Source organism: Gouania willdenowi, chromosome 9 (genome assembly GCF_900634775.1).
Source record: "Gouania willdenowi chromosome 9, fGouWil2.1, whole genome shotgun sequence".
NCBI lineage: Eukaryota > Metazoa > Chordata > Actinopteri > Blenniiformes > Gobiesocidae > Gouania > Gouania willdenowi.
This window is the reverse complement of record NC_041052.1, coordinates 30,791,352-30,818,388: the sequence shown is the minus strand read 5'-3', so window position 1 is coordinate 30,818,388 and position 27,037 is coordinate 30,791,352. Positions and strand designations below refer to the sequence as shown.

The following is a 27,037-nucleotide window of genomic DNA, read 5'->3' as shown; positions in this document are numbered from 1 at the left end:
CCTTACGACATAGTCGATCTACATACTACTCCTCACTAATTGAAGAAAATAAAAATAATCTGAGGTACCTTTTCAGCACTGTAGCCAGGCTAACACAAAGTCAGAGCTCTATTGAGCCCATGATTCCTCTAGCCCTCAGCTGTGAGGACTTTATGACATTTTTTAACAATAAAATTCACAAGATTAGAGATAAAATTAGCCACTCCCTGCCTTCACCTGGGCCTGCTGTACCAATAAATGTAAATAGGCCTAACCTAAACTGTTTCACACATATAGGACTTCAGGAACTTAACTCTATTATTTCATCCTCCAAATCATCGACCTGCCTTTCAGAGCCGATCCCAACTAAACTGTTTAAAGAAGTTGTTCCCCTGGTCTGCCCATCTTTGTTGGAGACAATAAATATATCCCTATCAATAGGCTACGTGCCACAGTCCTTTAAAGTAGCTGTAATCAAACCCCTTCTCAAAAAACCTACTCTTGATTCCAGCACTTTAGCAAATTACAGGCCTATATCTAATCTTCCTTTTATTTCAAAGATTCTTGAGAAAGTTGTGGCGGCTCAGCTCTGTGAATTTCTTCAAAACAACAGCCTGTTCGAGGACTTCCAGTCAGGTTTTAGAGCTCAACACAGCACAGAGACTGCTTTAGTTAAAGTAACTAATGATCTACTCTGGGCTTCAGATGAAGGACGACTCTCAGTGCTGGTTTTATTAGATCTTAGTGCAGCTTTTGACACTATAGATCACTATATTCTACTAGAGAGATTAGAGAAATTACTTGGAATCACAGGGACTGCCCTAAACTGGTTTAAGTCCTACCTATCTGATAGGTACCAGTTTGTACACGTGAATAATAGGTCTTCTGTGTACACTAAAGTAAGCTACGGGGTTCCTCGGGGTTCTGTGCTAGGTCCAATCCTCTTCTGTATCTATATGATCCCCCTTGGTAATGTTATGAGAAAATACTCTGTTAACTTTCACGGCTATGCTGATGATACCCAACTGTATGTATCAATGAAGCCAGGTGAGACAAATCAGCTATCTAAACTTGAGGCCTGTCTAAAGGACATCAGGGCCTGGATGGACCAAAATTTTCTGAGGTCATTGTACTGGGCCCACGACACCTTAGAGAAACCTATGCTAGCCTAACTGCCCTAGATGGCATTACTCTGGCACGAAGCACAACTGTTAGAAACCTTGGGGTTCTATTTGATCAGGATTTATCCTTCAACTCTCACATAAAACAAACTTCAAGAACTGCCTTCTTTCATCTCCGTAACATTGCTAAAATCAGATCTATCCTGTCTCAGGGCGACACCGAAAAACTAGTCCATGCTTTTGTTACCTCTCGACTGGATTATTGTAATTCTCTTTTAGCAGGCTGCCCGAGCAAGTCGCTTAAGACACTTCAGCTGGTTCAAAATGCTGCAGCACGTGTACTGACTAAAACTAGGAGAAGAGATCACATTACTCCTGTATTAGCCTCTCTGCATTGGCTTCCCATAAAATATAGAATAGAAATCAAGATTCTTCTTCTCACTTATAAAGCCCTAAATGGACAGGCACCAGTCTATCTCAAGGAGCTTGTAGTGCCATACAATCCCCCCAGAACACTACGCTCTCAAAATTCTGGACTACTCGTTGTTCCATTTGTCTCTAGAAGTAGTATAGGAGGAAGAGCTTTCAGTTATCAGGCCCCACTTTTCTGGAACCATCTACCAACCAAGGTTCGGGGGGCAGACACCCTCTCTACCTTTAAGGTTAGGCTCAAAACATTCCTCTTTGGTAAAGCTTTTAGTTAGGAACCAGCTCATAGCTCATAGTTAAGATGCAATAGGCATAGACTGCCGGGGGGGTCTGGCATGCTCGGTCGGAGAGAGGTTGGAGAGGGCGTTAAGAGAGAGGTCATTTAGGTTAGAGAGGGACCGGAGAGGGTCCCATTCCTCTCTCTAACACTCCCTCTATGTCTGCTTCTTCCCTTGTGTGTTTGCTCCTGTACTCCTTCTGGCTTTGTCACACGTGCATTCACACCTGAAAGTTTTTATATCTAATTTATCTCTCTCTCTCTCTGCACTCTCGATACGGTGAAATATCCTGTTTTTTATTTATTATTCTTTTAATAATAAATAAAAAACAGGATATTCATTGTTCATTCTCTCTCCCCCCACTGTGTGCTGCACAGCGATCAAACCGATCATATAGAGCAGAGACCCTGGAGAGACACACCGTTGTACATTGGAAGCAATAAATAACACATTAAAATAAATAAACAAATCCTTTAAAAAGCCTCAGTGGAGGCTGAGCTGACACTGGTTCAGCTTTGAATCCTCATGCAGCGCTGGTAATGAGACATCGCTCATTCACCAATGCGCAGAGAGAGAGAGAGAGGACTTTCGATAGACTGGTGTGAATGGATTTAGAATGGATCCACCCACACTCACACACCCACTCCTACACACACACACACACACACACACACACACCCCTTCACCTTCATTAACTGTCCCTGATTAATTTATGTTGTCATTTGATTAGCGTTAGCTCACCTACAAACACTGGGCCATCACTCCATCTTATTTCTGTCAGAATCAATTACTTTAGGCCTTATTTACTATTTACCTATTAAACATCTGATTTTCACATTATTTAAAATCATTCTGGACTTACTGCATCATCCATCCTGGATGGGGCAGCATCCTTTGCAGCAAGGCCCAGTGTGTTTGAGTTTCTCTCAGGGACGCATGATTTTTGATAATTTGTCATCAGTAACTGCATTGATTTACAATATTTATACAGTACGCTGTCATATGTATGTGTATATACAATATATGTTTATGTAGTTCCATAAATAGATTTTTTTCTTAACGTAAATTTGTTTTAAAGATTAGTGTAAACAGCTACCTTACCTGCTTTTTTGACGTAGTTACGGCCAACAATAATTTGGTGAAAATATGTGTTGCTATGTATTGTATACAGGATGTATTGCTTTGAATTTTCTTTAATGTTCTTAAACTTGTATGGTATTAAGAGCAATCACATCCATATGTTTATTGACATTCTAGCTATACAACTTTTATGCATACAACCAACTTCTATTTGGAAGGGGGGTGTTTAAAAATTCATATTGGTTTATTTTTTCCATTTCAGTAATTCCATGGTAATTAAGGGCCTATGTAATCTTAATGATTTAATGTAATTTTTTTACTTCCAGATATCTAAATATTTCAGATACTCTTTTATATATATATATATATATATATATATAACACTATATATATACATATATATTATATATATATAACACTATATACGTAACATTTACAAATTCAGAATTTGTTTTGCAAAAGGCAGAAATATATCTTTAGCTGCATGTGCAGAAATCTGGAAAAAGGGGTCATTTAAAAGAAACACCACATCCAGACAGGACATGTTGAAAACATATTTATTATGTTTATACATATATAAAAATAGAAATTAGACTTTTATTATGCACTTATGTACCAAGATAAATTCATTAAATAAATATCTAACAAAGTCAAAAACATTAATAACTTGTCATGCAGTTTGCTGTGCTGTATGTGGATGATCCACTCGTTCTGAAAAAGGAGCAAAATGTACGGCTTCCCAACCGAACCAGAGAGGAGACAGAAATGGTTAGCCAAAGTCAGCAGGAGCAATCTAAAAAAAAAATCAGGATTATAACAATAAAAGAATCTGTGAGGTAATCATATTCAAACAATTTGCACTTTTTCCACAAATAACACAATTGAAAAGCTTACTGTTTGATAAAAAAAAAATGAAGATATGTAGCCTATGTGGGTAGATAAAACTGAGTTGTGTGTGTGAAGTAAACTCAAATTGTTCTGCAGGCACATTTTCAGGCATTAATTAATTAATTAATTAATTACAGCTAATTAAATCATGTTTAAAAGTATTTTCTCTAATTCCACATCGCATTAATAAAATTGAATCTTGTGGTTGAGGCTGCGTGTTGCTAACTTTATCCAGTAATGTTAACATAGCCTAGCTTCATCTGTTATCTGCTAATGATCCCTTAATCTAAAATATATAGGGATAATCCACTGACATGTTTTAATGCACACGTTAACAGGTTTAGATACTCTAATAATAATAAGAAGAAAAATCAAAAACTCTAGCGTCATTGGCTGCAATAGTAAACTGATCATTTCCGGGGAACGATTGAGGCTCCATGAGCCACCATTGCTGTAAAAAAAATATGAACCATTAGAGTGAACGGAGTTGTCGCTATTCTCTCTCTATACGGCTGTGGTTGAACCTATGAGAATCCTCTCCATGCTTATACTGTATAACAGTTTCAGAAGTTCCTTAACATACCTTGGCTTTTGACACAATATTTTGTATTAGTTTTGGCCAATAAAGTTCATATAGAAGTGACACTCATGGCTACTTAAGGAACAGTAGTGAATCAAATCATATTGTTGACCTTTGAGCTCATTAAGGCTGAGATTATGATCTGAAAGAACCCTAGTGAATATTTAAACTTTAAAATAAACTTGTCACTTGTTTTCAACTGTTGTTTTGAAATGAATATTATTTTTTTATTTTTTATGTTGGAAAACTTCTTTGAGTGGAAAATCTCCAAAGCAATATGTACAACTATTAAAAAAGTAATGTTTATTTCCACTTTTTTTTTTTTTACATTGGAATCATTTTAAAGTTTTGTTTAGGAACCATATCAAAGTCTAGGTACCGGTATCGAAAATCCTCAATTCAATTCAATTCAACTTTATTTATATAGCGCAAATTACAACAAAGTCATCTCAAAGTGCTTATATCATGTTACAATGTCATTCCCTCATTAAAAACATACCTAGAGTGTTGCCTTGGTTCATTCATGTATGTCTGAGTAATATTTAAAAACTCTTGACGGCATCCATTTTAGGTGTAAATACGCCTGAGTCCTCCGAGGAACGCCCCCACCTCCTGAAGACACCACACAGTCCACATAAAAACAGGAGTAAACATCCATGCGTGTTTGTATGAGTACTGAAGGGGGCGTGTTCATGGGCGCTCAGACAAGCTTGAAGTTTCGCTTTAATTTTGCCCCGGTAAATTGCAGCTGCGTGCAGCTGTGTCACTGTAGCGGAGCGTGAGGAACAGGCTGCTGTCTCGGCTTTCTCTACACACAGTGGGCAGAGAAGGGGGAGGTCTATGAAAATCTAGGGACACACCCCCCAAAACAGAGCGTTGTCACAGAACTCGTTTTTACAGGGTATTAGACCTCTTCTGTTCCTTAATTCATGTTATGTTTTCACCAAACACCAGCACAAACATGTCATTTAGACTAGTGATTCTCAACTGGTGGGTCGGGACCCAAAAGTGGGTCATAGACCTGTACTGGATAGGTCACAGACAGCTGGTCAAAAAAAAAGAATTATTGCTTATCTCATGTTGGACTTGTCTTTTATTTCGAAAAATACTTTTCTTTTGGCAGGCATTCCGTGAAACGCATGTTGCAAAGGAAAATATAGAGATTTATGTTTTTAAAAAGATTAAATATATGTGTTTTCAACAGCTATTTTTGAAAAACGGTCACAATTTAATGACCGTGGCAAAATGTGGGTCCCGGGGTGAGACCAGTTGAGAACCCCTGATTTAGACCACAGGGAACTGTTTTAAAAGGTGATTTTTTTTTTCATAGTATGTCCCCTTTAACAAATATAGAGTCCATAATAAGAAATAATGAACCCAACAAGATCCACATGAACAAGCATTTAGCAACAGTGGGAAGAAAAATCTCCCCTTTTTTATCTCCAGCGGAACCAGGTTCAGAGGTGACAGCCATCCATTACGACTGGTTGTGGTTAGTGAACAGAATAGGATAGAAGGATAGAACATCCGAGTGTCCCAGGGTAACCAGCTCAATGAATATGTTTTTGTCTTCGTTCCAGTGGTGGAATCCATCTGCGTGAAGCAGGATCACATGATTCGATCAATCCCAATCAGGATCTATCCCTACCACAGCTCCCTGGAAACCGCCCTGTATGGCGCCGAGCAACCGCAGTGGAAGCTTCCTGCTCCCATCACCGACAAAGTCCACCATGTGATTTGGAGGTACCTCCATAAGAAGAAGCTGTCGGGGAGCATCAACGAGCAGATGCGTCCACACTTCTGCAGTGTGGACCTGGAGGAACCAGTGGCCAAGCTCAGGCCTCTGCCAAGACTCCTGAGGCAGAAGAAAGTGACGACCCAGCTCATTGAGGCCTGGACAGAAGAGGCTCACAAAGCCTTCCGCCATGTCATGTCTCAGTTTTCTATGTTTGAGTGTCTGACCAATGAGACGGCGTGGAAAGCTGCAGAGAACGATGTCCGCACAGAGGTGAAAGACGATGCCTTTCTGATGCTGGATGTCCACAGGGGCGTTTTGGTGGTTGGCGGTCGAGCTGACGATATGAAACGGCTGAAAGCTCCTGTGGAGAACATTGTTTGTAAAGCCATGGACCACGTGGAGCGCCTGACCAACGCCACCTCTGAGGGGATAAGCCTGACCCCAGATTGGTTCTTCATCCTCAAACAGGAAGGTCTTCAGAAGGCTGCCAATGAAATCTCCCCCGAGATGAAGGTTTTATATGATGAAGATGCCAGGATCTTAACCATCACAGGACTCCCGGCAGAGGTCTCGAATGCCAAAGTCTGGATCTTCGAGCGGCAGATGAAAATGTGTAAGAAACAGCTGAGCTTTGCCCCCTGTCTCCTTGACTTTCTCAGGACAGTGGACCCCATGGACATGTTTAAGTCTCAGGGTATCACTGCCACCTTCAGCGTGGAAGGCAGAGAAGTTGTTCTGGTGGGGAGCTCCGATCAAGCCCTGGCCGAAGCAGAAAAGAAGATTAATTTGGCTTTGTCCGTGCAGATTCTGGATGTGGAGGACCAAAATGTCCTGAAGCTTAAAGAATGGGGTGACTTGAACCAAGAATTGTTAGACACCTACAACACTGCAAAGAAGACGAAGTCTGTGGAAATCCAAATCAACTCAGAGAGAAGCAAAGTCTCTGTGGCCGGCTTCATGGATCCAGTGGAAGAGGTGAGCGGGCTCCTCCGTGAGTTCCTTTCTGACTATGCGCATGTTCAAGAATGCCTCCCCCTTCGTTCTCTTGCTGTCACTCAGTTCATTGAAAAAAAGAAGTCCCAGGACTGGATCAACATCACCAAAGACAAGAATGTGTCAGTCAACTTGGACAAGAGGAGGCCGAGGATTTTCCTGGCTGGACCTCGACTTCACGTCAATGAGACAAAATCCTGGTTCATCGATCTGATCAATGTCCTCTTCACTGACACTCTGATTGTGGACAAACCCGGAGCAAAGAAGTACTTCGAATCACTGGGAAGAATGTTCCTCTCAACCATGATGACAGAGCTCAACTGTGTGGTGCTTTTCAAGTCCAAGATCCAGGGCGAAGAGGACTTGGACAGCAGCATGGTTCACACTAGAGTACAAACTGCTGGAAGAGCTGTGGTTTCTGTTAGTGAAGCCAACATCTGCACCTTTAGGGCTGACGCTGTGGTCAATGCTGCCAACGAGACACTGCAGCATGTCGGCGGCGTGGCACAAGCGCTCCTCCGGGCGGCTGGACCAGAGCTGCAGAAATCCAGCAACGAGTACGTGGCAAAAAATGGACAACTGTGGCCCGGCACCGCTGTGGTCACACCTGCATTTGCTCTGCCCTGCAAGTACGTCATCCACGCTATCGGTCCGCGATTCTCCTGGGATCAGCAGATGACGGCGGTTAAAGAGCTAAAGGCTGCAGTTATGGAGAGTCTGAAGCAGGCGGACCTGCACTGCTGTATCAGTGTGGCGCTGCCCGCCATCAGCTCAGGCATCTTTGGCTTTCCCATCGACCTGTGTGCTCAGACCATTGCTCAGGCGGTGCAGGAATACTTCGGACACTCTCAGAGTCAGGGCTGGATCACTGAGGTCCACCTGGTGGACAACAATATTAACACAGTCAGAGTTTTGGCTGAAGCTGTTAACAGAGAGTTTGGCGGGTCTGGAGCTGTCATGGCGCCACAGCAGAAGGTGGGCAGTGGAGGCCACAAAGCCTCAGGGTGAGTTCCCCATGTAGAGAGAACAGCTATGTTGGTGGATTAGTTCTTAACTGAGTGTTCTTTCCTCAGTGGACTTGCTCAGACCTCTGAAGGTTCTGGTCCTGGTCCGTCGAGTCACTGGGTGAGTGAAACAAACCTGAAAGAAGCTCCAAAGCCAGCAGTTATCGACACAGAAAGGATGAGGTTCAGGGAGGGCAAAGCGCCAGGGCACCATGGGGGGTACGTATCTCCACCTGTTCTTCTTGGTTTCTTTGAGCTCTGTCAGGATATGTGGTCAAAACCCTGCAGGTCAGTGACGGCAGCACACCAGACCGCTGAGGGGCTGAAGGTGGTTCTGTGTGAAGGAAACATCCAGGATCAGATGGTGAGTATGGCTCCGCCTCTCCGGGTGAGGCGATGAGGATGAAGCCTTTGACCATCCTGATTTGTGTTTCCCCACAGTCCGACGTGATTGTCAACACCATCTCTCCCAACCTGAACCTGGCCCAGGGAGCTGTCTCCAAAGCCATCCTGTCGGTGGCCGGGCGAGGCCTCCAGGACATCGTTCGCTCCAAGGTCGGAGCAGGATTGACGCCATACGGAAACGTGATTGTCACGGACGGATGCAAACTCGCCTGTCGGAAAGTCTTCCATGTGGTCTGTCCGTTCTGGGACAACCAAGATGGCCAGGCTGAAGAGGTGAGAGACCCGTCTGTTGGCTATTAGTGAAACCAGAAGCTTTACTAACTTTACCAGACGATGATGGGAGGATCTTCTCAGTTGGTCGGTTACCGCTGAAGTGAACTTGAATCTTCTTCCTCTGTCAGGTGCTGGTCTCCATCGTCAGGTTCTGCCTGGAGGAGGCTGAAAAGCTGCAGATGCGGTCACTGTCCTTCCCGGCTGTGGGAACCGGAAACCTGAAGTTCCCCAGGGACGTGGTCTCCAAGGTTCTCCTGAAGGAGATCCACTCCTTCAGCCGGAGGGCCGCGCCCTCCTACCTGAGGGAGGTGGTGGTGATAGTCCATCCCAGTGACAGACAGACTATGGAGGTGAGTGTGTGAAGCGCCTAAGATCTGAGGAGAATATCTGAATAACCACAAAGGGTTTTTGGAGTCATTCTGTTGTCATTTTGTGTGTTTTGTTGTGTCATATCCCATCATTATTGGGCATTCCAACATGTGTGTATTTTATTTGATACTTAATGAAGTCAAGAAACTATCTGAAAATACACACACACAGATGCACATTGTAACACAGCTTTGTGTGTGTCAGTGTTTCACTCAGGACTTCTTTCGTTGCGGAGGGTCAAAGGACATCGAGTTGGAGGAGCTAGAATATGAGGAAGAGGAGGAGCCTGATGAGGAGGTGATCAGCCAATCACAGCAGGCGTCGGGTAAGAGAATGTGTGTGTAAAAATAATGTGAAGAAGTTAATTCCAATCACCACCAATTAGAGAGCCCCATTTCCTAAAGACCAATGAATGACAAACAGGGTTGCCATGGAAACATGAGTACTATAAAAGTGCGTGTGTGTGTGTGTGTGTGTCAGCCCCATCCAGCCTGGTGTCCTCCCCCTCCCTCGGTGTTTACCAGATGAAGATCCATCAGCTCACCCTGGAGGTATCGTCTGGTGACATCACTAAGGACTCCGCTGATGTCATCGTCAACTCGTCCAATCCCGAATTCACTCTGAGAACAGGTGCTTTAATGTAGAGCAGTGGTTCTCCAACTTGACAGCTCACAACCCCCAAAATAAAGGGGAGAGCTTTTTTGGGTCAGAAAAATGATGGTCCGTTGTTCTATGAATCTGAATAATATGCACTGTTATCCTAGTTTAATATTATTTTGGCCATAGTATGTAGTCATCTTAAAGATTTAAAACCTTGTTTTAATCAGAAATAAAATGGGTTAAAATGCATCAAAAATGGTGGAAAAGGTGGTGAAATGGGATTTTAAATAAAAACAAAAATTGGGTAAAAGTTGCAAATTAGAGTGATCAAAAACAGAGAGAAAAAGTGGTAAAAATTGTTTAATAATATTGGAACAATTAGTTTACACTGGCCTATAATAGGCATGACAAATCGTAGATGTGGTTAAATTGGCAAAAATAAGCAGGAAATATGGTGAAAAGAGGTTCAAAGTGGCAATAATGGGTCAACATTAGAGATGGGCGATATGGACTAAAAAAAATCCTGATAATTTCTGGTATTTATCACGATAACAATAAACATCATGATAAATAAATAAAACAATTCCCAACTTAAAGTGTAAACAGGTTCCTTACAAACACAAATAAATCTGAATAAATCAACACTAGATACATTAAAAAATGGCTACAATAACTGCTGACTCACACAGCTCATGAGCTGATATTTATGGAATATATTAGTGCATGTGGGTCACTATTAGTGTTATTGTATGTAATTCATTTATTTCTTCACCTAAAATGAAATTATTTTCTTAAAAAGCAAAAATAACTTCATTAGTGTTTTTACTGCTGCTGAATCTTGTTTCATTTGTCTTATAATGAGTTACATAAAGTTATAATTGATAATTATATCTTTCTGATTTCCTATAATTAAACCAGATCAAACTGATGATTTAATCATTTAGTATATTTAGGTGTAATAATCTCAATAGTTACATTAGTCTAATGGGACCAGCTTTGTCTGTGAACATGTGAAATATTTATGCTAACATGTCACAAGCTGTGTGACATGTTAGCTTTTATTCTTCCATACAGGTGTTAAATCTGACCATAAACAAATCGATGGCTCTCTGTGGCTTTATGACAGTAAGACGTGTTCTTTTTACTTGGTCTATTCCTTATATAGAGTGGTTAGCATTAGCTCTTAGCCCAGTCTGTGTGTCGGTGTGTTAGCTTACCATAGTTAGCTTTAGTTGAGTTTCCAGTGCATAATCGATGCTGCAGGTTCATTTCTGTCCCCGTGTTTGTGGAACTTTGGGTGGATCTGATGGAGGAACTTGTACTGGTTGACTTTGTAGGATGGTTATCTGGTTTTTACCAAGTAGCGGTCCATGATGCATCGCAGCTCAGCAGCTTCAGGTTGCCGTGACGAGCACTGCCGTCTGTGTGTGTGAGGGGCGGGAGCGTCAGTGGTGCACACCGTGCAGGCTCCGCTACGGAGTTGCTGTGAACAGCGTTCCGCTCCACAGAATAATAAGTTGTTGACAACAAACTTGTGGGCAATTTTGTCCCCTGGAACAAGGTTTTTAGGGACCTTCTTGAAGGACAAATGGCACGTGGCCCTCGCTAATTTCAGACATGGGCATTTATCATTTCTATCGTGAGATGATATATCGTGAGGTGATATATCGTGAACGACGATATATTGCACATTCTTAGTCAACATATGTGACATTAAGAAGCAAAAGTGGTGGAAATGGTTTACAGTGCTCACAATGTCTTGAAAGTGGAAAAAAATAGGTTAAAATTTGGCAAGTTTGGGATAGTTGCAGAAAAAGGGTAATAATAATAGTCAATAGGCAAAAATGGGCTCAAATTGTTCCAAAAAATATTCTTAGTTTCCTCACTGTGTCACGACCCGAAATAGGCTCCCAACCCTATAGTTGAGAACACCTGCTGTAGAGATAAAAGAGGCTGCTAAAATCTGTACAGCAGATGTTTGCACGTTGCTGTGGCAACAGATGGCGTCCTTATGCTGCGTTCACACCGAAAGCTTCCGCTTCAAAAACATTTTCCCCATATTCGCTTCATATGCACGTCTGAAGTGAATATAAAAGTGCCGCCAACCAGACTGCCTTTCTTTTCACTATCAACTATGGAGGATCACAGTAAAATCAATGGTCTTTACCTTCGGAAGCTGAAGTGCCTTCAAAACACTTGACGCCGGCGTTCCTGGATTTACCAGGTTAACCAGCTAAACGTCCAACTTGATGAGTTTCACTGTTTTCTTCAGGGGCTGCTTTATATCCTTCCTGGCTTGGTCCCGCTAAATAAAACTTGCCTTGTCGTAGAGCTCCGGGTGGTCACACACCGCCATGATTATTTTCTCCTGTTTGCTGAAATGGGTGAAAGGACCGGTGTCCGTGTTGATGGCCTGCCGTCATTAACAACAAAGACTCTGATTGGCTTTCGTGCCTGTAAGTCACACGTAACATTCGCTGGAGTTCAATATTTTCAACTCAAGCGAATGAAGAATGTCATGTAAAATCTGGAGCGTGCATGCCGTGGCCAACGCTCTTGCTGTATGGATCAAACCGCCCAACAGGAGAAGAATTAGCCTCTTAGCGCATCTATCACATTGACTTTGTATGTAATCTGGTCACGCAAACATTTTGTAACACGCTCGGTGTGAACACAGCATTAGATGTGTAGGCGTGTTTATAAATAGAGGCTTTGAGCACGTCCTTGCTGCTCCCAGCAGGGGGCGTTGGAGCATCAAAAGACTGCTCTAGGTTCTTTACTGCAGTACCAGTTTGTACCAGCAGAGGTTGTGTTGACCTACTTGTAGTGACTCACTGTGTTGTAACCTCTGACCTGTACGCGTTTCTCTCCCACGTTCTACAGGCGTGTCCAAGGCCATCCTCGATGGCGCGGGACCCACGGTGATGATGGAGATTTCGGAGATTGGTGCGTACACTTTCTGAACACGTTCCGCTAACTCTCACGGTGCATTGACAGTGTTTGTTCGCTCCTCAGTGAGAGCTCCAAACTACCAGCAGCGCAGAATGATCAACACCACGGCCGGGAACCTTCCCAGCTGCAACATCGTCCACGTGCACGTGCCCAGTCAACCGCCCATGATCAAGGATGCCGTTTACTCAGTGCTGAAGTTCTGCGAGGAGAACAATTTTAGCTCCGTGTCCTTCCCGGCACTGGGAACAGGTGGGTATCACAGCTAGCACTGTAACTAACGATTATTTTTGTAGTGGACTAATCTACCCATTATTTTTTGGATTAGTCGACTAGTCACAATTATTTTTCTGTTTTGAACATATATTTTGTGCTGCTTTTTTAACACCTGCTTAAATCCTTCTACCTGTGAACGTGTCCCTATTGTACTGTGACAGCATGTTTTACAGAAAGGAATTGTTTTAATTATAATCAAACATGTATTTGTAGTGTAGTTGTTGTATTTAACACCAAATATAATTGAAATCACAATAAAATCATGAATAAAATAAATGTCACAAACTTAAAGTGTAAGTTGTCTTGAACAAAGTAGTAATAGTAAACAAAGAGAGTAAATCAGTAACTTTAACCTGCAGGTTGTGGAGATAATGAGGTTTTAACCAATCAAAGAGTTCCTTTTACTTAAACAAGTCTATAAAAAAAAGAATAAATAACATCTTGTTTGATCCAAATCACATAGTTGATAATAAATGAAAAAGGTTTACTGTTCAGAATAAACACTGGTATCAGCAGAAAAAACGATTTCAAAGTGGGTAAGTCACTAACTCACTGATGAGTGCAGTGATAAACATGCTTTCAGATGTACACACAGACCTAATAAAACATATTAATAATTAATACCTATTTGAATCTCAGACTGTCAGCTAAAAAACACATTTACATGTGATTAGAAATGAAAGATTGGGTAAATATCAGCGGTAGTGATGCCACTCCTCTCTGGATCCATGTACAAACCGAGGCTTCGCTGTGTGTCTGTGTTTCTCCATCGTTCTTTAATGATTGACAGCGGAACTTCAGGGTTTACACTTAAAGTTTTTCACCAGTTTGTTTTTGGTGAAAAGTTCTGAAACTTTAGGTTAAGCGTTAAGCTTCTTCAGTGTTTTCCTCTCTTCGCCATTCTTCTTCGCTGTTAACTTGCACAAAGTTAGTGAGGCGACACTAACCCCACTAACACTAGCACCCCGTGTGGCCAATGTAAGGTACTGCAGAAGAAAGAAAGCAGGAAGCGGCTATAAAATCCGCGTCAACAAATTTTTGTAGTCCATATTATTGATTATGTCGACTATTCATTGCAGCCTTAATCACAGACGTCCAATCAGCATCCTGTGTGTGCACGCTGAATGAGCGGCGTGATCTGACATGCTCAGACAGTTACGTCAGGAACCTTTGCACGCCTTGGATAAATGTCTGGGAATGTGTTTGAAGGTCTGTCACTATAAACGCTCCGTTTTTGTGCATCCATCAGGCGCGGGCGGGGCCAAGCCGTCAGAGGTGGCGGACGCCATGGTGGGGGCCGTGGTGGAATTTGAGAAGAAGAGGAAACCGCAGTACGTTCAGAACGTGAAGATCCTGATCTTTCAGACATCCATGATCTCTGAGTTCCATCAGAGCATGATGAGGAAGCAGCAGGATGTGGAGAACCAGAGCAGGAGCCTGATGGAGAAAGCAGGGGCCTGGCTAAAAGGTGGAGGAGCTCTGGTGTTCTTCTTACACACACAGCTGAAGAACCTCCACTAACCTTCTGCTCTTTCTCTGAAGACACATTCTCAGGCATTCTGACCGTTAGCTCTTCCTATGTTCAGAAGAGCCGAACAACTCCCGTCCTGGAGACAGAAGAGTTTGAGCCGACAGTGTTTGAACTGTGTGCTGAAGATAGGATGGTAACACACACACACACACATATATATACACACAAACACATATATACTACATACTGTATAACACACATATACACAAACACATATATATACACACATACATGTGTGCGTGTACAGTAGGGGTGTAAATCACCAGTTTCATCACGATACGACGTCGATATGTTTGGATGACGATACGATGTTTGTCGATAATACAATCATTTACTTTAATGTCAACTCGCAAAAAACAACTGAAATATGATTTGACCATTTCATTTTTAAGGTCTATCAGGTCTCAGGCATTAAATAAACAGTATAAACACCATTCTGTAACATTTAACAAAGTGTTAGACTTTGAATTGTGTGAGTGATAAAAAGTATTTAGTAGTTTTATTTAAATTACTATGGTGCAATACGTTTTTAATAATATTAAAATATGGCTTTAAAAACAGCTGATTTCACTGTAACAAACTAACAGATGGAAAAAAGTGTCACTGGTATGTTTTTATTAATATTATTATATTAACATTGACATGTTAATGATGCCACACTGTTATATAGCTAAGTATAAAAACATATTTTAAGGGGCATATGATGAATTAGTGTAAAACAAAAATAACCACATGGTTTATTTATTTTGATTTGGTTTTAAAATGGAATAAGCAAAGAACGAAGGGTACACAGATAATAATGCTACATATATGGTTTTGATCATTTTTTTCCTTCTTTAATCATAAATAAATATCAAGTGGACTTCCAGACGCTTGTTATTTAGTAGTCCTGTTTATTTACATGAACAGACGCTGTTTGTTGTGGGGCGTTAGTATAAATCAACCCATTTACGAGCACGGACCGAATACTGAAAGTATCAGATCTCAGCTTGCATGTGTGTGCACTCACGTGCATGCTAAACTCCTAGCAAAACAACCTTCTTCAACCCAATTCTTATCGTCTTAAAATCAGCATCACTACTATATTCATTCTTATTTCATTTCCTGATATATAGTTAATCATTTTTACCTCTTTCCTCGCGTGGCTTTTTCTCCTAGATTCCTCGCTTTGCCGAGCAACAATGTTAATAACACAGTTTCATTGTCTTCTTCGTTGGCGTTTTAAAGCAGTTGGTTCCACATTCAGGAAGCGGCTGTGGGGCATTAGTGGTCTGCGGCTGCACAGTATTGTGTACAAATGTGGGTGGCAGTAGGGGTTGCAAAGCTTTGTTGTCGTGTGGCATTTGCAACGTTACATCACCATTCCAGCACAGGAAATGGTGGCACGGACGTACAGACGTGTTATGTGGATTTCAAAAATAAAGGCGTATCTTAAAGATGACAATGTTTATCGATGTTTTCATTGCGCATCGATATAATTGGATTGTCAATTAATTAATCGATGTGGATCGATGTATTGTTACACCACTAGTATACAGTATATGAATGTGTTTGTGTTTATACGTGTGTGTATATGTATGTGTTTGTGTAGATGTCTGTATATGTGTGTGCATGTATATATACAGTGTGTCTGTATAAATGAATGGGTTTGTGTAGATGTGTGTGTGTGTACATACTGTATATATATATATATATATATATACACGTTTGTGTGCATATATGTGTATATTTATGTATGTGTGCTGCAGTCTCTGGATGAGGCCAAAAGGCGGATTGAGGACCTAATCGTGGCCGAGCAGGCTGAGAGGACGGTCAGTGACCCGTTCATCAGGCTGCTGACACAGACTGACTGGGACCAGCTCAGAGAGCTGCAGAGGAAACTCACCGTCAGCTTCCGCCTGGACCCAGAGCAGGAAGACCAGGAGCCCAGGATCCACCTCCAGGGTCTGACCCGGGACGTGTTCACCGCAGAGTCCGAAGTCCGGTGAGACACGTGATGTCCCTCTGAGCATTCACTCTTTTGTACTGAGACACTGTGTGGACCTGCTGATGGTGTTTGACCCAGTGATGGATTAACTAGCTCTCCCAGTCTGTATACTGGTTATAATGGTTTATAGTATGGGTTTATACTGGTTATAATGGTTTATACTGGTTAGTATGGGTTTATACTGGTTTGTACTATTATTATACTGTTATTCCTCAGTAAATCTGACATAAATGAAGGAAGGTTGATGACAGTGTCAAAAAGTTGTTGCTGTAATTGTTCTTTCAGGCTTCAGTGAATCATGAGGTTGATAAACACACCCAGCAACTCTCAGCTCTGCACTCAGGCGTGTGTGTGTGTGTGTGTTATTTTGTGAATAAAAATGAATGAACTGATGAAGTTCTGTGTGTCCTACAGGGACATCCTCCGGAGGTTGGAGCGAGCGGATAACCAGAGGAAGAAAGAACAGCAGCTCAGCAGAACTGTGCAGTGGCATTATGTGGACCGCAACAACCAAAGGGTGATCTTTGACCCGCCCACCAACCTGGCCCTGGAGGAGGGGAAGCAGGCTAAGACCACCTTGAACATTATGATCAATGGGGTAAAGTTCGGAGCTGATCCCGTGAAGATGAAGGCCAAGTCAGAGAAGGGGCGGGGCAACGTGGATCTATTTCGAACAGATAAAGCAGGTAAGCTAAGCTAGATAGCTAACAACCCTTCATTTATATCATATACATGAACCCTTTAAGAGTCAAAGTGGCAACAAAACTTCAACAGTGAGAACCAACAGTGTGCTGTCATGGTCGTCATGGCGATTCTGGAGTTTAGCTTTAACTTCAGGAGGTTCATCAGTGACACACATTAGAATTATCAAGGGTGTATCAGAATAGTCCCTCCTATCTCCTTTCCTATCCACTTTTCCTTCACCCCTGGACGTGGTGAAGTGCATGATAAGGTGTGTTCCAATTCTCTTTAAGCTAAGGAAAAGAGGCTCAATGCTTCCTTTATAACCTCCTTTAGCCTAGGGAACACTGATACATCCTTTACCAAAGGAGACTAGATAATGCTGCCCCACAATTACTTGCAATGACAACATTTAAAGGGACATGCTCATGCGAGCGTTCATGGAAACAGAGCACTCGTTCAAGAAAAAACAATAGTCATTTGTAATATAATTTGTATGCCTACGTATAATAAGATGTGATTATTGTTGTTGTGCCTTTCACTTCTTCCTTCGGAGAGGGTTTAGATGGCCGACTCACATTATTTCACCTATGCACACAGATAGGACACCGGCTGCATCTGACGGTCAAGGCCAAAAGCAGACTCACATTGCCTCCTGGGTTGCTGGGTGGCGGGGTGTGGCCGTGGGTTGCTCCGTCGGCCCTTGCGGGTCCTCGGCTTGGCTCCCTGGGGCGCGCCTTCGCCAGGGATGTCGCTTGCGTGACGGGCCGGGCGGGGCCCCCCTCCGGTGTGGCCAGTACGGCTGGGGGTGTGGGGTGGGGGGTGCTATGGGGCCTCCCCGGGGGTCGTGTTGGGTGGGTGTGCGGGGGCGCGGCGCGTGGCTCTTGGCCTGGTGGATCCGCGTCGGGATTGGCTGGTCTGCTGGCTGGGCGCACCGGGCGCCGTGGGCGCCATTCCGGGGCGGGGGTGTCCCGGGGGTGGATCCGTGGTCTGGGTGTCCGGGGGCGTGCTCTCCTGTCATCTGCCCGGGGACCGGCCGCGGCTCGTGGCGGCGCTGCGCAGCCTTGGGTGGGGCGGGGCTGGTGGCCTGGGGCCCGCTGTCGTCCGGGGTGCGCTGGCGTCGGGGGGGTGTCTCGTGCCGGTGCGTGGGTCGTCGGGGGTCCCCTCCGTGGGGGGGGGGGGGGCTCTTCTGGCGCCGTTGGTGTGGGATGGCGGTACCGGGCTGGGGGTGCTTCGGTACTCGGGCTTGCCGGTCCGTGGCTGGCGGGGTGGCCCTGCTTGGCGGTGGATGGTGTCCTCTTTCGTCGGGGGGGCCGGGGCCGCCTTCCGGTGGAGGGTGTTGTGTCGTGGCGCCGGGTGGGCCTGTGCTGGCCCTGGTGCGGGCACGGGCCTCCCCCCTGCTCGGCCGCTCTCCTTGGCGGCGGGGGGGCGTCGCTCTGGGCCGGCGTGCGGCGGGGGTCGCTCCCTGGGGCACCGGGGGGCGGGGTTGGTGCCTGGCTGCGCCCGGGGGTGGGGGGTGCCGCTGTGCTCCGCGGGGCCGTCGCAGTCTGGGGGGTGCCGTGGGGGGGGTCTCCGGCTTTGCTGCTCCGGGGCCCACAGTGCCGCTTGCCCGTCTGCACCATCTACCATCTCGCGTGGCCCGCCACGCGGACGGGCCCGGCTCGCACCGGACAGTCCTCCTACATGTACACTTCACCTCACTCCCAGCTGGTCTGGCCCATTCACAATATGCACCACACACCCATACCCAACCCTTGGGGGGCTGGATGGTGGGACTGGGGGTGGAGGGGGCCGCCACCTGTGTCACTATGTAGTGGCGTGGGGGCGGCACTCCCACCTCTAGTTACCCTACTAATCCCTCCAATTTTAATCACACCTCAACATGCCACCCCCCGGAGGGTGTACCCTCACTTACACCCTCCGGCCTATTACACCACATACACGTATATCCACAGAGGTAGGATGGGGAGCACCGCTCCCCTCCATCCCCCTTCTTTTAATTACACCCCATACATTCACTGAACACACACACTCACACAGGGGATAGGGAAGTGCCTCTCCATTGGGGAATGGAGAGGCACCATAACAGGGTGGTGGGTTGGCTCACATATTTGGGCCTCTCCGGTGGGGGCCTGGCCCCTCTGTTGGTGGCTGGGCCACTACATAGAGTGAAAATACATCAGGATGGTGTGGTCGGGCGTGGCGGTGGGTCTCGGGGGGGCTTTGCTGGGGTCTCTCCTTGCGGGGTCTTTCCGGGCGGTGTCGGCCTGGTGGAGCGCGGGGACGCTTCCTCCCCTTGGGTGAGGCTTGGTGCTTGTTTCGTCGGCTGGTGGCCTTGGGGGCGGGCCCCGCGGTGTGCGGGCCTGGGGCGGCCTGCCTCGCCGGTTTGGGGGGTGGGTGTGCTGGGGGTGTGCTGGTGTCCTCACCGGGGTTGGGGCGGGGTTGCTAGGTGCCTCGGAGCGATGCTGTTTACTGGGGGGCGGCGCTAGCTGTTCCGGTGGTGGAGGTTGCTGTCGGCCGCCTGGTGGGTCTGTCCTGCCATCTGCGGACTGGTGGGTGGGTCCGGGGCATCTTTGGCTCGGGGCTGCGGTTCCGCACTTGATGTGTGCCTTTGGGGTGCCTCCGTCCCCGCGGTGGGGATCGCCGGTTGCTCGCGGGCCGGTGGGTGGCGCTGCTCCGTGGCTGGCGCTGCCCGGGGGGCGGCGGGCCCTGGGCTGCTGGCCTTGGGCTGTCCGGGGCTGTGCGGTCCTGCTGGGCTGTGGCCGGGTCCTGGGCGGGGGTGGGGGGTGCGTCCCGGGGGGCTTGGCCCGGGGACTTGCCCTTGGGGGGTCCTGGTCCCGGGGGGTGCTCCTGGGGCCCGGGGTGATTGGCTGGCTGGCCGGGCCGGTCCTGGCGGGGGTCTTTCGGGGCGGGTGCCGCGTGCCGCGCCCTTGCATACCTAATGGTACGGCCCCTGCTTGGGCAGTGCCCCGTGAGGCAGGGTGCTGGGGATGCACAAGGCGGTCTGGCTTGGCCCTTGGAGGGGGCCCTGGCTTTTAAAAAAAAAATAAAAAATAAAAAAACTAAAGCCCGTGGCGCGGGCGACATCAACAATAGGTGATTTGGGGCGCCATGGGGGGCTAGGTTGGGGTGCCTGGGGGCCGGCGGGGAGACTCCCGGCGGCCCCCTGGTGCCTTATGCGGCTTGGGGTGTGGTCGTCCTCCCTGGGCGGGCTGCTCCTGGTGCTGCGTTCATTCCGGGTCCCTCTGGCCTGGGGTCGGGTCCCTGCTGGCTCTGGGCCCGGCGGCGGGTGCCCGCCGGCTGCCCGTTCGGCGTGGCTCTGGTCGTCTGCTGGGCGTGGGCTTCGGCTCCTCCGCTGGGGTCTCGGGCGGGGAGCTCTCTGGGCCCTCCCCTCGGGGGTTTGGGCGTGGGGGTGTGGGGGGGGTGGGGGGGGGTGGGGTGGGGGGTCTGGGGGTTGGGGGTTGGATTGGTGGCGTGGTGCGCTGGGTCCTTGGCTCCTTGGGGCTTTCTCGGGTGTGTATGGGGGGGGCGATGGTTGCCTCTCGGTTTGGGATCTTGGGGGCGTTCGGGGGGCTGCCTGGCCGTGTGGTGGTCGCCGGGGGCCCCCGGGTTGCCCGCTCTTGCTGCTGGCCTGGCTGCTTCCGGGGCCCGGGGGCGGCTCGTGGGTTTTGCAGTGGCGGTTCTTGGAAATACATTTGTCATGGATGCACTGGCCTTGGGCTGTGGGATAACACTCATACTGGGCTCAACCACAGACACGTTGTTCCCAAATACCTGTTTTATGGAATTTCCACTCACTTCTTCCTCTGCTCACAACCACCACCATTATTCCTAAACCACACACTGGTCACCAAACTGGCTTGATAACTCAACAATAAGCACAATATACACAAACACAATTTCACATCGCATCACTTGAAATCTATCGACTACTCCCCACCCATTCCATTTCCTATCTTGTATTCCTCTTCCCTGTTAACTTCCCCACCCCTCTCCAACCCCTCACCTTGGTGTAACACTGCCCTCTCTTTTTTTACATCCTCCCTTTAATAAAGTATTTCTTACCCTTCCCTAGGGAGGGCTGGTGATGGTCACAATTATGCAATGAAATAAATAAATGTATTTAATTGCAATAACAAAATATGCATTGCTGTTAAAAGATTGCACTTCTTGTAGTGTTAACCTTCGACAGAATGTGCAGACAAGAGAAAAAAAAAAAAAGAAAAAAAAAAAAAAAAAAAAAAGCAGACTCACATGCGACGTACACACACACAAACACTATCAAAGTCAGATATCAGTGGCGCCAGCCTTCCTCAAGACATCATTCTCCAAGTCTCTTCCGGGGGGCGTGGGGATTTTCTACCACTGTTTAATATACTGCTCTTTGGTTTTCTTCCATTAGCTTGCATTCCTCCCTCCTGCGCAGGATGGAACACCCTTTTTTTGTACTCCTTTTATTTAGTTTCAATAAAATCCTTTTTTATAAAATCATCATGCTTAGACTGGACTTCATCATTCACACAGAGCACAAATTATGTTTCCAAACGAGGACAACAGCAAATTTACCGTGACATATGCATACAATGTCATACTGGCCTATATCTTGCATAAATGAAACAATTTCATAAAATTATACTTACTTTGGATTAATGTTGATTTCACTTTTGTTCCTCGTAGCCTGGTAGCCTCTTTTTCCTTGATTTACATTCAAACGTTGTGATATTTGAGATTATATCAGCGGTTAGAGGCACAGGGGAATGTGTTATAAATGTGCTTTTAGTAATCCATTTCGGAAATTTGTAGTTTTTTTCACCACAGCAGACGTCACTGACCTTTGCCGCCGTCAGATTACTACATCATCTAGTGGAAGTGTGTCTGCTTGTCAAAACAACGTGATGGCCTTTCCCTAACTCCTTTAGGAAGTCTATTAACACTGTTCCTTAACCCTGTGACGTCCAAGTGATTAGGGAAAAGTGGACAGGAAAGGAGATAGGAGGGTCTATTCAGACGCAGCCTAAGTCTCTGCTATCAGTGAACACACACACATACACACACACACACGAGAGAGCGTGTGATTGGTCAGTTTGACCTGATGCTTCCTGTGTAGCAGTCTCAGCTCTGCCGTCCCACTGGAGCCCCATGCAGGGAGAGTTGGTGAAGATGTTTTCTGTGAGCGGCGCCACCCTTGAGTTCATCAACGTGGTGAAAGAGCTGAGCAGGACCGGACTCAGTGTGAACATCATCAGTGTAGGTCACACACACACACACTCAATTATCATCTGAAACTGTTCTAACAAACCTGTGTGTGTGTGTGTGTGTGCAGATCGAGCGTGTGCAGAACCCGACCCTCTATCAGAGCTATGAGCTGATGAAAAAGCAACTGATGCAGAAGAACAATCGCAGCGACAACGAGCTGCTGCTGTTCCATGGAACAAAGGAAGAGTCCATCGATCTGATCAACAGCAAAGGATTCAACCGTAGCTACGCAGGGATGCACGGTAACACACACACACACACACACAACTGCATGTCACAGTGGGTTGATGTCACAGTTTGATGTTGGGATGCAGATTTAGGAACAGATCAGTATAAACTATCAACGCACGAGGAGGGGCATGCACGCATTGTTTATACACATGCTAACGTTAGCTTAGCTACAAGACCATACAGCAGCAACTCACCACAATAATCCCACTGTGACCCACGGGATGGTCCTGGATCAGGAGGTCTCCATGAGAGTGCGTCACAATCCATATATGGTCGTTGTCTGAGTGCAGCTGAAAGTGTGAGATTAGCTTTAAACTGTTCACCTATATAGCAAATATTTAGGGGGCGTGGCCTCATCTAGCATCCACTTGAGAAACACAGACATTGGGACTTTCTCTTACAGTGGTTCAATCTGCCGTTTTCTGGTGGGCGGAACTACAAGGAGCGTTAAACACTTTGCTTTATGTGCAGGTGCCATGTATGGTAACGGCTCCTACTTTGCCGTAGACCCCGACTACTCAGCCAGAGGTTACGCCCGGGCGGACGCTAAGGGGCACAAGCGAATGTATCTGGCTCGAGTTCTGGTTGGAGACCACACGGTTGGTAAACCGGGCTTGATCTCGCCTCCAGCCAAGTCCACCAACATGGCCGACCTGTACGACACCGTCACCGACAACAAAACCCCTCCCACCATGTTTGTGGTGTTTAATGACGTCCAAGCATATCCAGAGTACCTGATCACCTTCACTTGACACACGTCACAGCCTGCGATTAGCCACAAGATAATCTACGCTCACACTTAGCTTTAGTAAAAACAACAAATGAACTGTTATTGAAGTTTGATTTGGTGTTGGAGAGCAGCGTGGGAAAGAATAAAGAACTTTAACATTGTCGTCTGAATCTGTTCATGTGTAGATCCACTTCTTCTGTTTCAAACAAATTTAATAAAACTGACAGAAAACATGGAATTCACTTCCTGAAATGGAAATGCCAACATTCTCATATTTTATTAGAAATTACAATCTGACAAAGAACATGTCCTTACATAACATGCATGTTTTAGCTCAGTGGTTCTAAACCTTTTCAGCCTGTAACCCCAAAATTAAAGGTGCCAAAGACTGGGGACCCCCACTGTTCCTGAAGGTGGTTTAACACAGACATGAACATTGAAGAACAGTCATGTGGAGACAGGGCCATCTATAAGGGGGAATAAAGGAGAGAGCTATTTGAGGCCCATCCATAAAGTCAGCAAAATGATGGCCCATTGTTCTATGAATCTGTAATAACCACATTTATTTATCTGAGTGATATCCAGTAAACATATCCAGGAAGTTTAGTATGATTTGGGTGTTGAAAATGTCTTGAAAGTAGAAAAAATATGCAGAAAAGGCTTTGAAATTTGATGAAGTGGCAAAAATTAGAGTAATATAGCACAAATGCATTAAAAAGAATAAAAATATGTAAGAAAAAGTGATTAAAATATGACAAATCTGGTGTAGTTGCAGACAAAGGGTAATAAAAAAAAAAGCAATAATGGGCTCAAATTGTTCAGAAATTGTTCTAAGTTTCTTGAAGGCATCTGGCAACGCCCTCCGAGTGTCTTGCAACCCCAAATGGGGTCCCGACCCCAAGGTTGAGAACCTCCGTTTTAGGGAGTATCACACATTTACACGTGTCTTACACAAAAAAGTGTGGTCAGAGACAGAATGTCAATTTTCGACAAAACCTGATGTAATCTGAGTCGATGGACATCACCTTCTGAAATGTAAATATATGACACAAACTTAACCCTCGCCCACATGTTTGGGGACGTTACACATTTCCTCCATATTTTTCCACTGTAAACCAGGTGTGCTAACATTAGCTTTAAGCAAACGGCTGGACGTCAAATTTCACACGCAATTCAGTCTGAAATAAAATCTGAAATGTTGCGTAATTACTCAATAGTCACTGTACATTTTTTGTTTGATTGGATGAATTCTTTTTGAAATATGGACAATTTAGTTAGAAGGGTGTGTGCGTAGATTTCCGTGCGTCCTTATTTTTCTTCCATTTACTGCTTTTAATATCTCAGGAACTACACCACATAGGAAACTGATCATTTGGTATAGTAATACAGCTCCACCTACTCTCAGTATATACTAAAATATCTGCTATACATCCTGTCTGGTGGACATGCCAGCTCCCCAAATTGGAAAAAAGTTAGTGTGGGTTTGGGGCTGGAACATGTTTAGGCCTTCAGTTAACAACTTAGCATAGGCCTCAGCTCACTGCAATTTGATCAGCTTTAAGCTATGTACATAGACTGTTCATATCACTAATGATTAGTCACATATATGCATTGGTTCTTGGTCTCTTACTTGAAATCTGAAAAAATACTTTTTTTTGGTACTATTTTCATTTGCCCATAACTGCATGTGGGAATGTAAGAATAAAATCTGTTCTCTGTTTTAATTTATAGTATAAAGATTACTCTTTCTGAGATATAAAACAATTTTTCTTCATGAGACTTTATTTTTAGACCCAACTTTGGGTTGTTTCACCACTCACAAATATTGAAAATCATTCACAAGATTATTGTAGGTTGTGTCTCATAATCATTTATTGCTTATTAGTTTTTCACTAGTGCAGTGGATTTCTACAGCAGAGAAATATTAATTTAATGACAGTCGTTAACTCCATTAACTGGTGGTAGTGGGTCGTCTTCTGATCGAGAGGTTGGGGGTTCGATCCCAGGGTCCCCATGTGTCGAAGTGTCCTTGGGCAAGACACTGAACCCTAAGTTGCTCCCAGTGGTCGACTAGCGCCTTGCATGGCAGTCCTGTCCCACTGGTGTATGAATGTGAGAGTGATTGGGTGAATGAGCTGATATGTAAAGCGCTTTGAGACTACTTCAGTGTGGTGATAAAGCGCTATATAAAATCAAGTCCATTTACCATTATTATGCAGGTTTGGGGCAAATTCAAGAAGTTTAAAAATCTTTAATGAGTCTGAGTCTGAGTAGGGAAAAACGAGGAAATGGAAATGTGCAAAAGGCTCGACTTCAGGTTCAATTTGAAAAGGAAAACCTGAGGCTGTAATGATCAGTTTTCTGTCGTCACTCGTTTTCATACTTATGAACAAGTTAAATTGATTATTTCTAAACAAAGTTCTCTATGCTCTGGAGAACAAACACAATTATTAACAGACTTTAATAGAATAAATTAAATGATCTTTGGTAAATAGTGTAAATAAAAAGGTTTTGACATTGTAAACAACATAAACCTAGTAAAAAAAAATCATTTAAAATGATATTCACATTAAAAAAATAACTTTTTGAAATTTTATTTATTTAAATACAACAAAATGTTTCACACTCAGTTTCCCGATTGTGATTTCTTTATTTTTCATGCTCAAACGTGGACATCAATAACGAGACAAAGAAACAGAACATTTCTGACACAGAAAATACAAAAGTTGAAATAAAAAAAACAAAAACTTTAAGAAAAAAAAGCACATAAACATGGACAATAGAGTGTGTCACCCCCTGGTGGTCATCTGTTCATCTTCAATAATTTTTAGTTGAAAAATCTCTGCATAAATTAAGTTTTATTTTGAAAAGAGTAGTAGACGAGTTAAATTTTTTTACCTTCACAGAAAAATTAAAAAACTGCTGCCGAGGCTCAGTTGGACATTTTCATTCATCGGCGCCGTTGGACGGAAGAAGAAATGACCGTCAAAGCTCGACTGGTTCTGACAAATCCAAAGAAAACATGCAGAAAAAACGAAAGGAGTGAGCAGGATATGAGATGGTCCACAGACGTTTCAGAGAGAAATGTGAACCTGCAGGAGGAAAACAAGTCCTCTGATCATTTGATGCTTGAGTTTTCCTCCTGAAGATCAAGGAACAGACGAACATCTGCACCAGGAAGTGAGATTCAAACAGAACATGCAGGTGAACCAAAGACGTGAGAAGAAGCTGTTGTTCTACAGATACTGAGCGACTGCAGCAGGAAAGTGATTGTCTCTGCATTTGTGTGAGTCTATAGACGCTCCGTCACAAGAGGAGTCAGTTGGCGAGCTCGTAGCTCCGCCCAGACGGAGTTCAGTCCATCCCTGATCAGGATGGACTGAAGAACTCATGACCTCCTCTAACAGTTTGAACGTTCCTCCATCGTCCCACGGTGACCTTCTCCAAAGGTCAGACTGAGGATTGCGTTGCCTCCATTAGATGCTCACAGTAAAGCCCCTGCTGTTTGTTTATGTTTGATTGTGTTTGTTTCATTGTTCATGTTTATGTTTTTATGTTCATTTTTGTGGTCTTTGGTTGGTAGATGCTGCTGTTCTTGGTTTACAGTTGTTTATCGTGTTTGTTATTTGTGTTTATTACTAATTGTTGTATATTGTGCT

At 44.9% G+C, this 27,037-nt stretch overlaps 1 protein-coding gene across 2 annotated transcripts in view; it reads left to right on the top strand.

The window, feature by feature from the left end:
* The window catches only part of LOC114469654 (protein mono-ADP-ribosyltransferase PARP14-like), a 32,126-nt gene extending 8,585 nt beyond the window's left edge, over nt 1-23,541 (top strand). The window contains exons 7-22 of one of the 2 annotated variants that reach the window (XM_028457370.1): nt 5,936-8,090; nt 8,160-8,309; nt 8,379-8,454; nt 8,532-8,768; nt 8,897-9,118; nt 9,342-9,462; nt 9,618-9,767; nt 12,621-12,683; nt 12,753-12,938; nt 14,212-14,430; nt 14,505-14,626; nt 16,242-16,477; nt 16,895-17,166; nt 22,269-22,408; nt 22,485-22,659; nt 23,120-23,541. In XM_028457370.1, coding sequence (XP_028313171.1) covers nt 5,936-8,090; nt 8,160-8,309; nt 8,379-8,454; nt 8,532-8,768; nt 8,897-9,118; nt 9,342-9,462; nt 9,618-9,767; nt 12,621-12,683; nt 12,753-12,938; nt 14,212-14,430; nt 14,505-14,626; nt 16,242-16,477; nt 16,895-17,166; nt 22,269-22,408; nt 22,485-22,659; nt 23,120-23,400 — 4,805 coding nt within the window. In that variant the 3' untranslated portion in view covers nt 23,401-23,541. The remainder of the gene's footprint in view (nt 1-5,935; nt 8,091-8,159; nt 8,310-8,378; nt 8,455-8,531; nt 8,769-8,896; nt 9,119-9,341; nt 9,463-9,617; nt 9,768-12,620; nt 12,684-12,752; nt 12,939-14,211; nt 14,431-14,504; nt 14,627-16,241; nt 16,478-16,894; nt 17,167-22,268; nt 22,409-22,484; nt 22,660-23,119) is intronic. The other variant, XM_028457371.1, reaches the window with a different exon arrangement.
* Nucleotides 23,542-27,037: the final 3,496 nt, after the last annotated feature.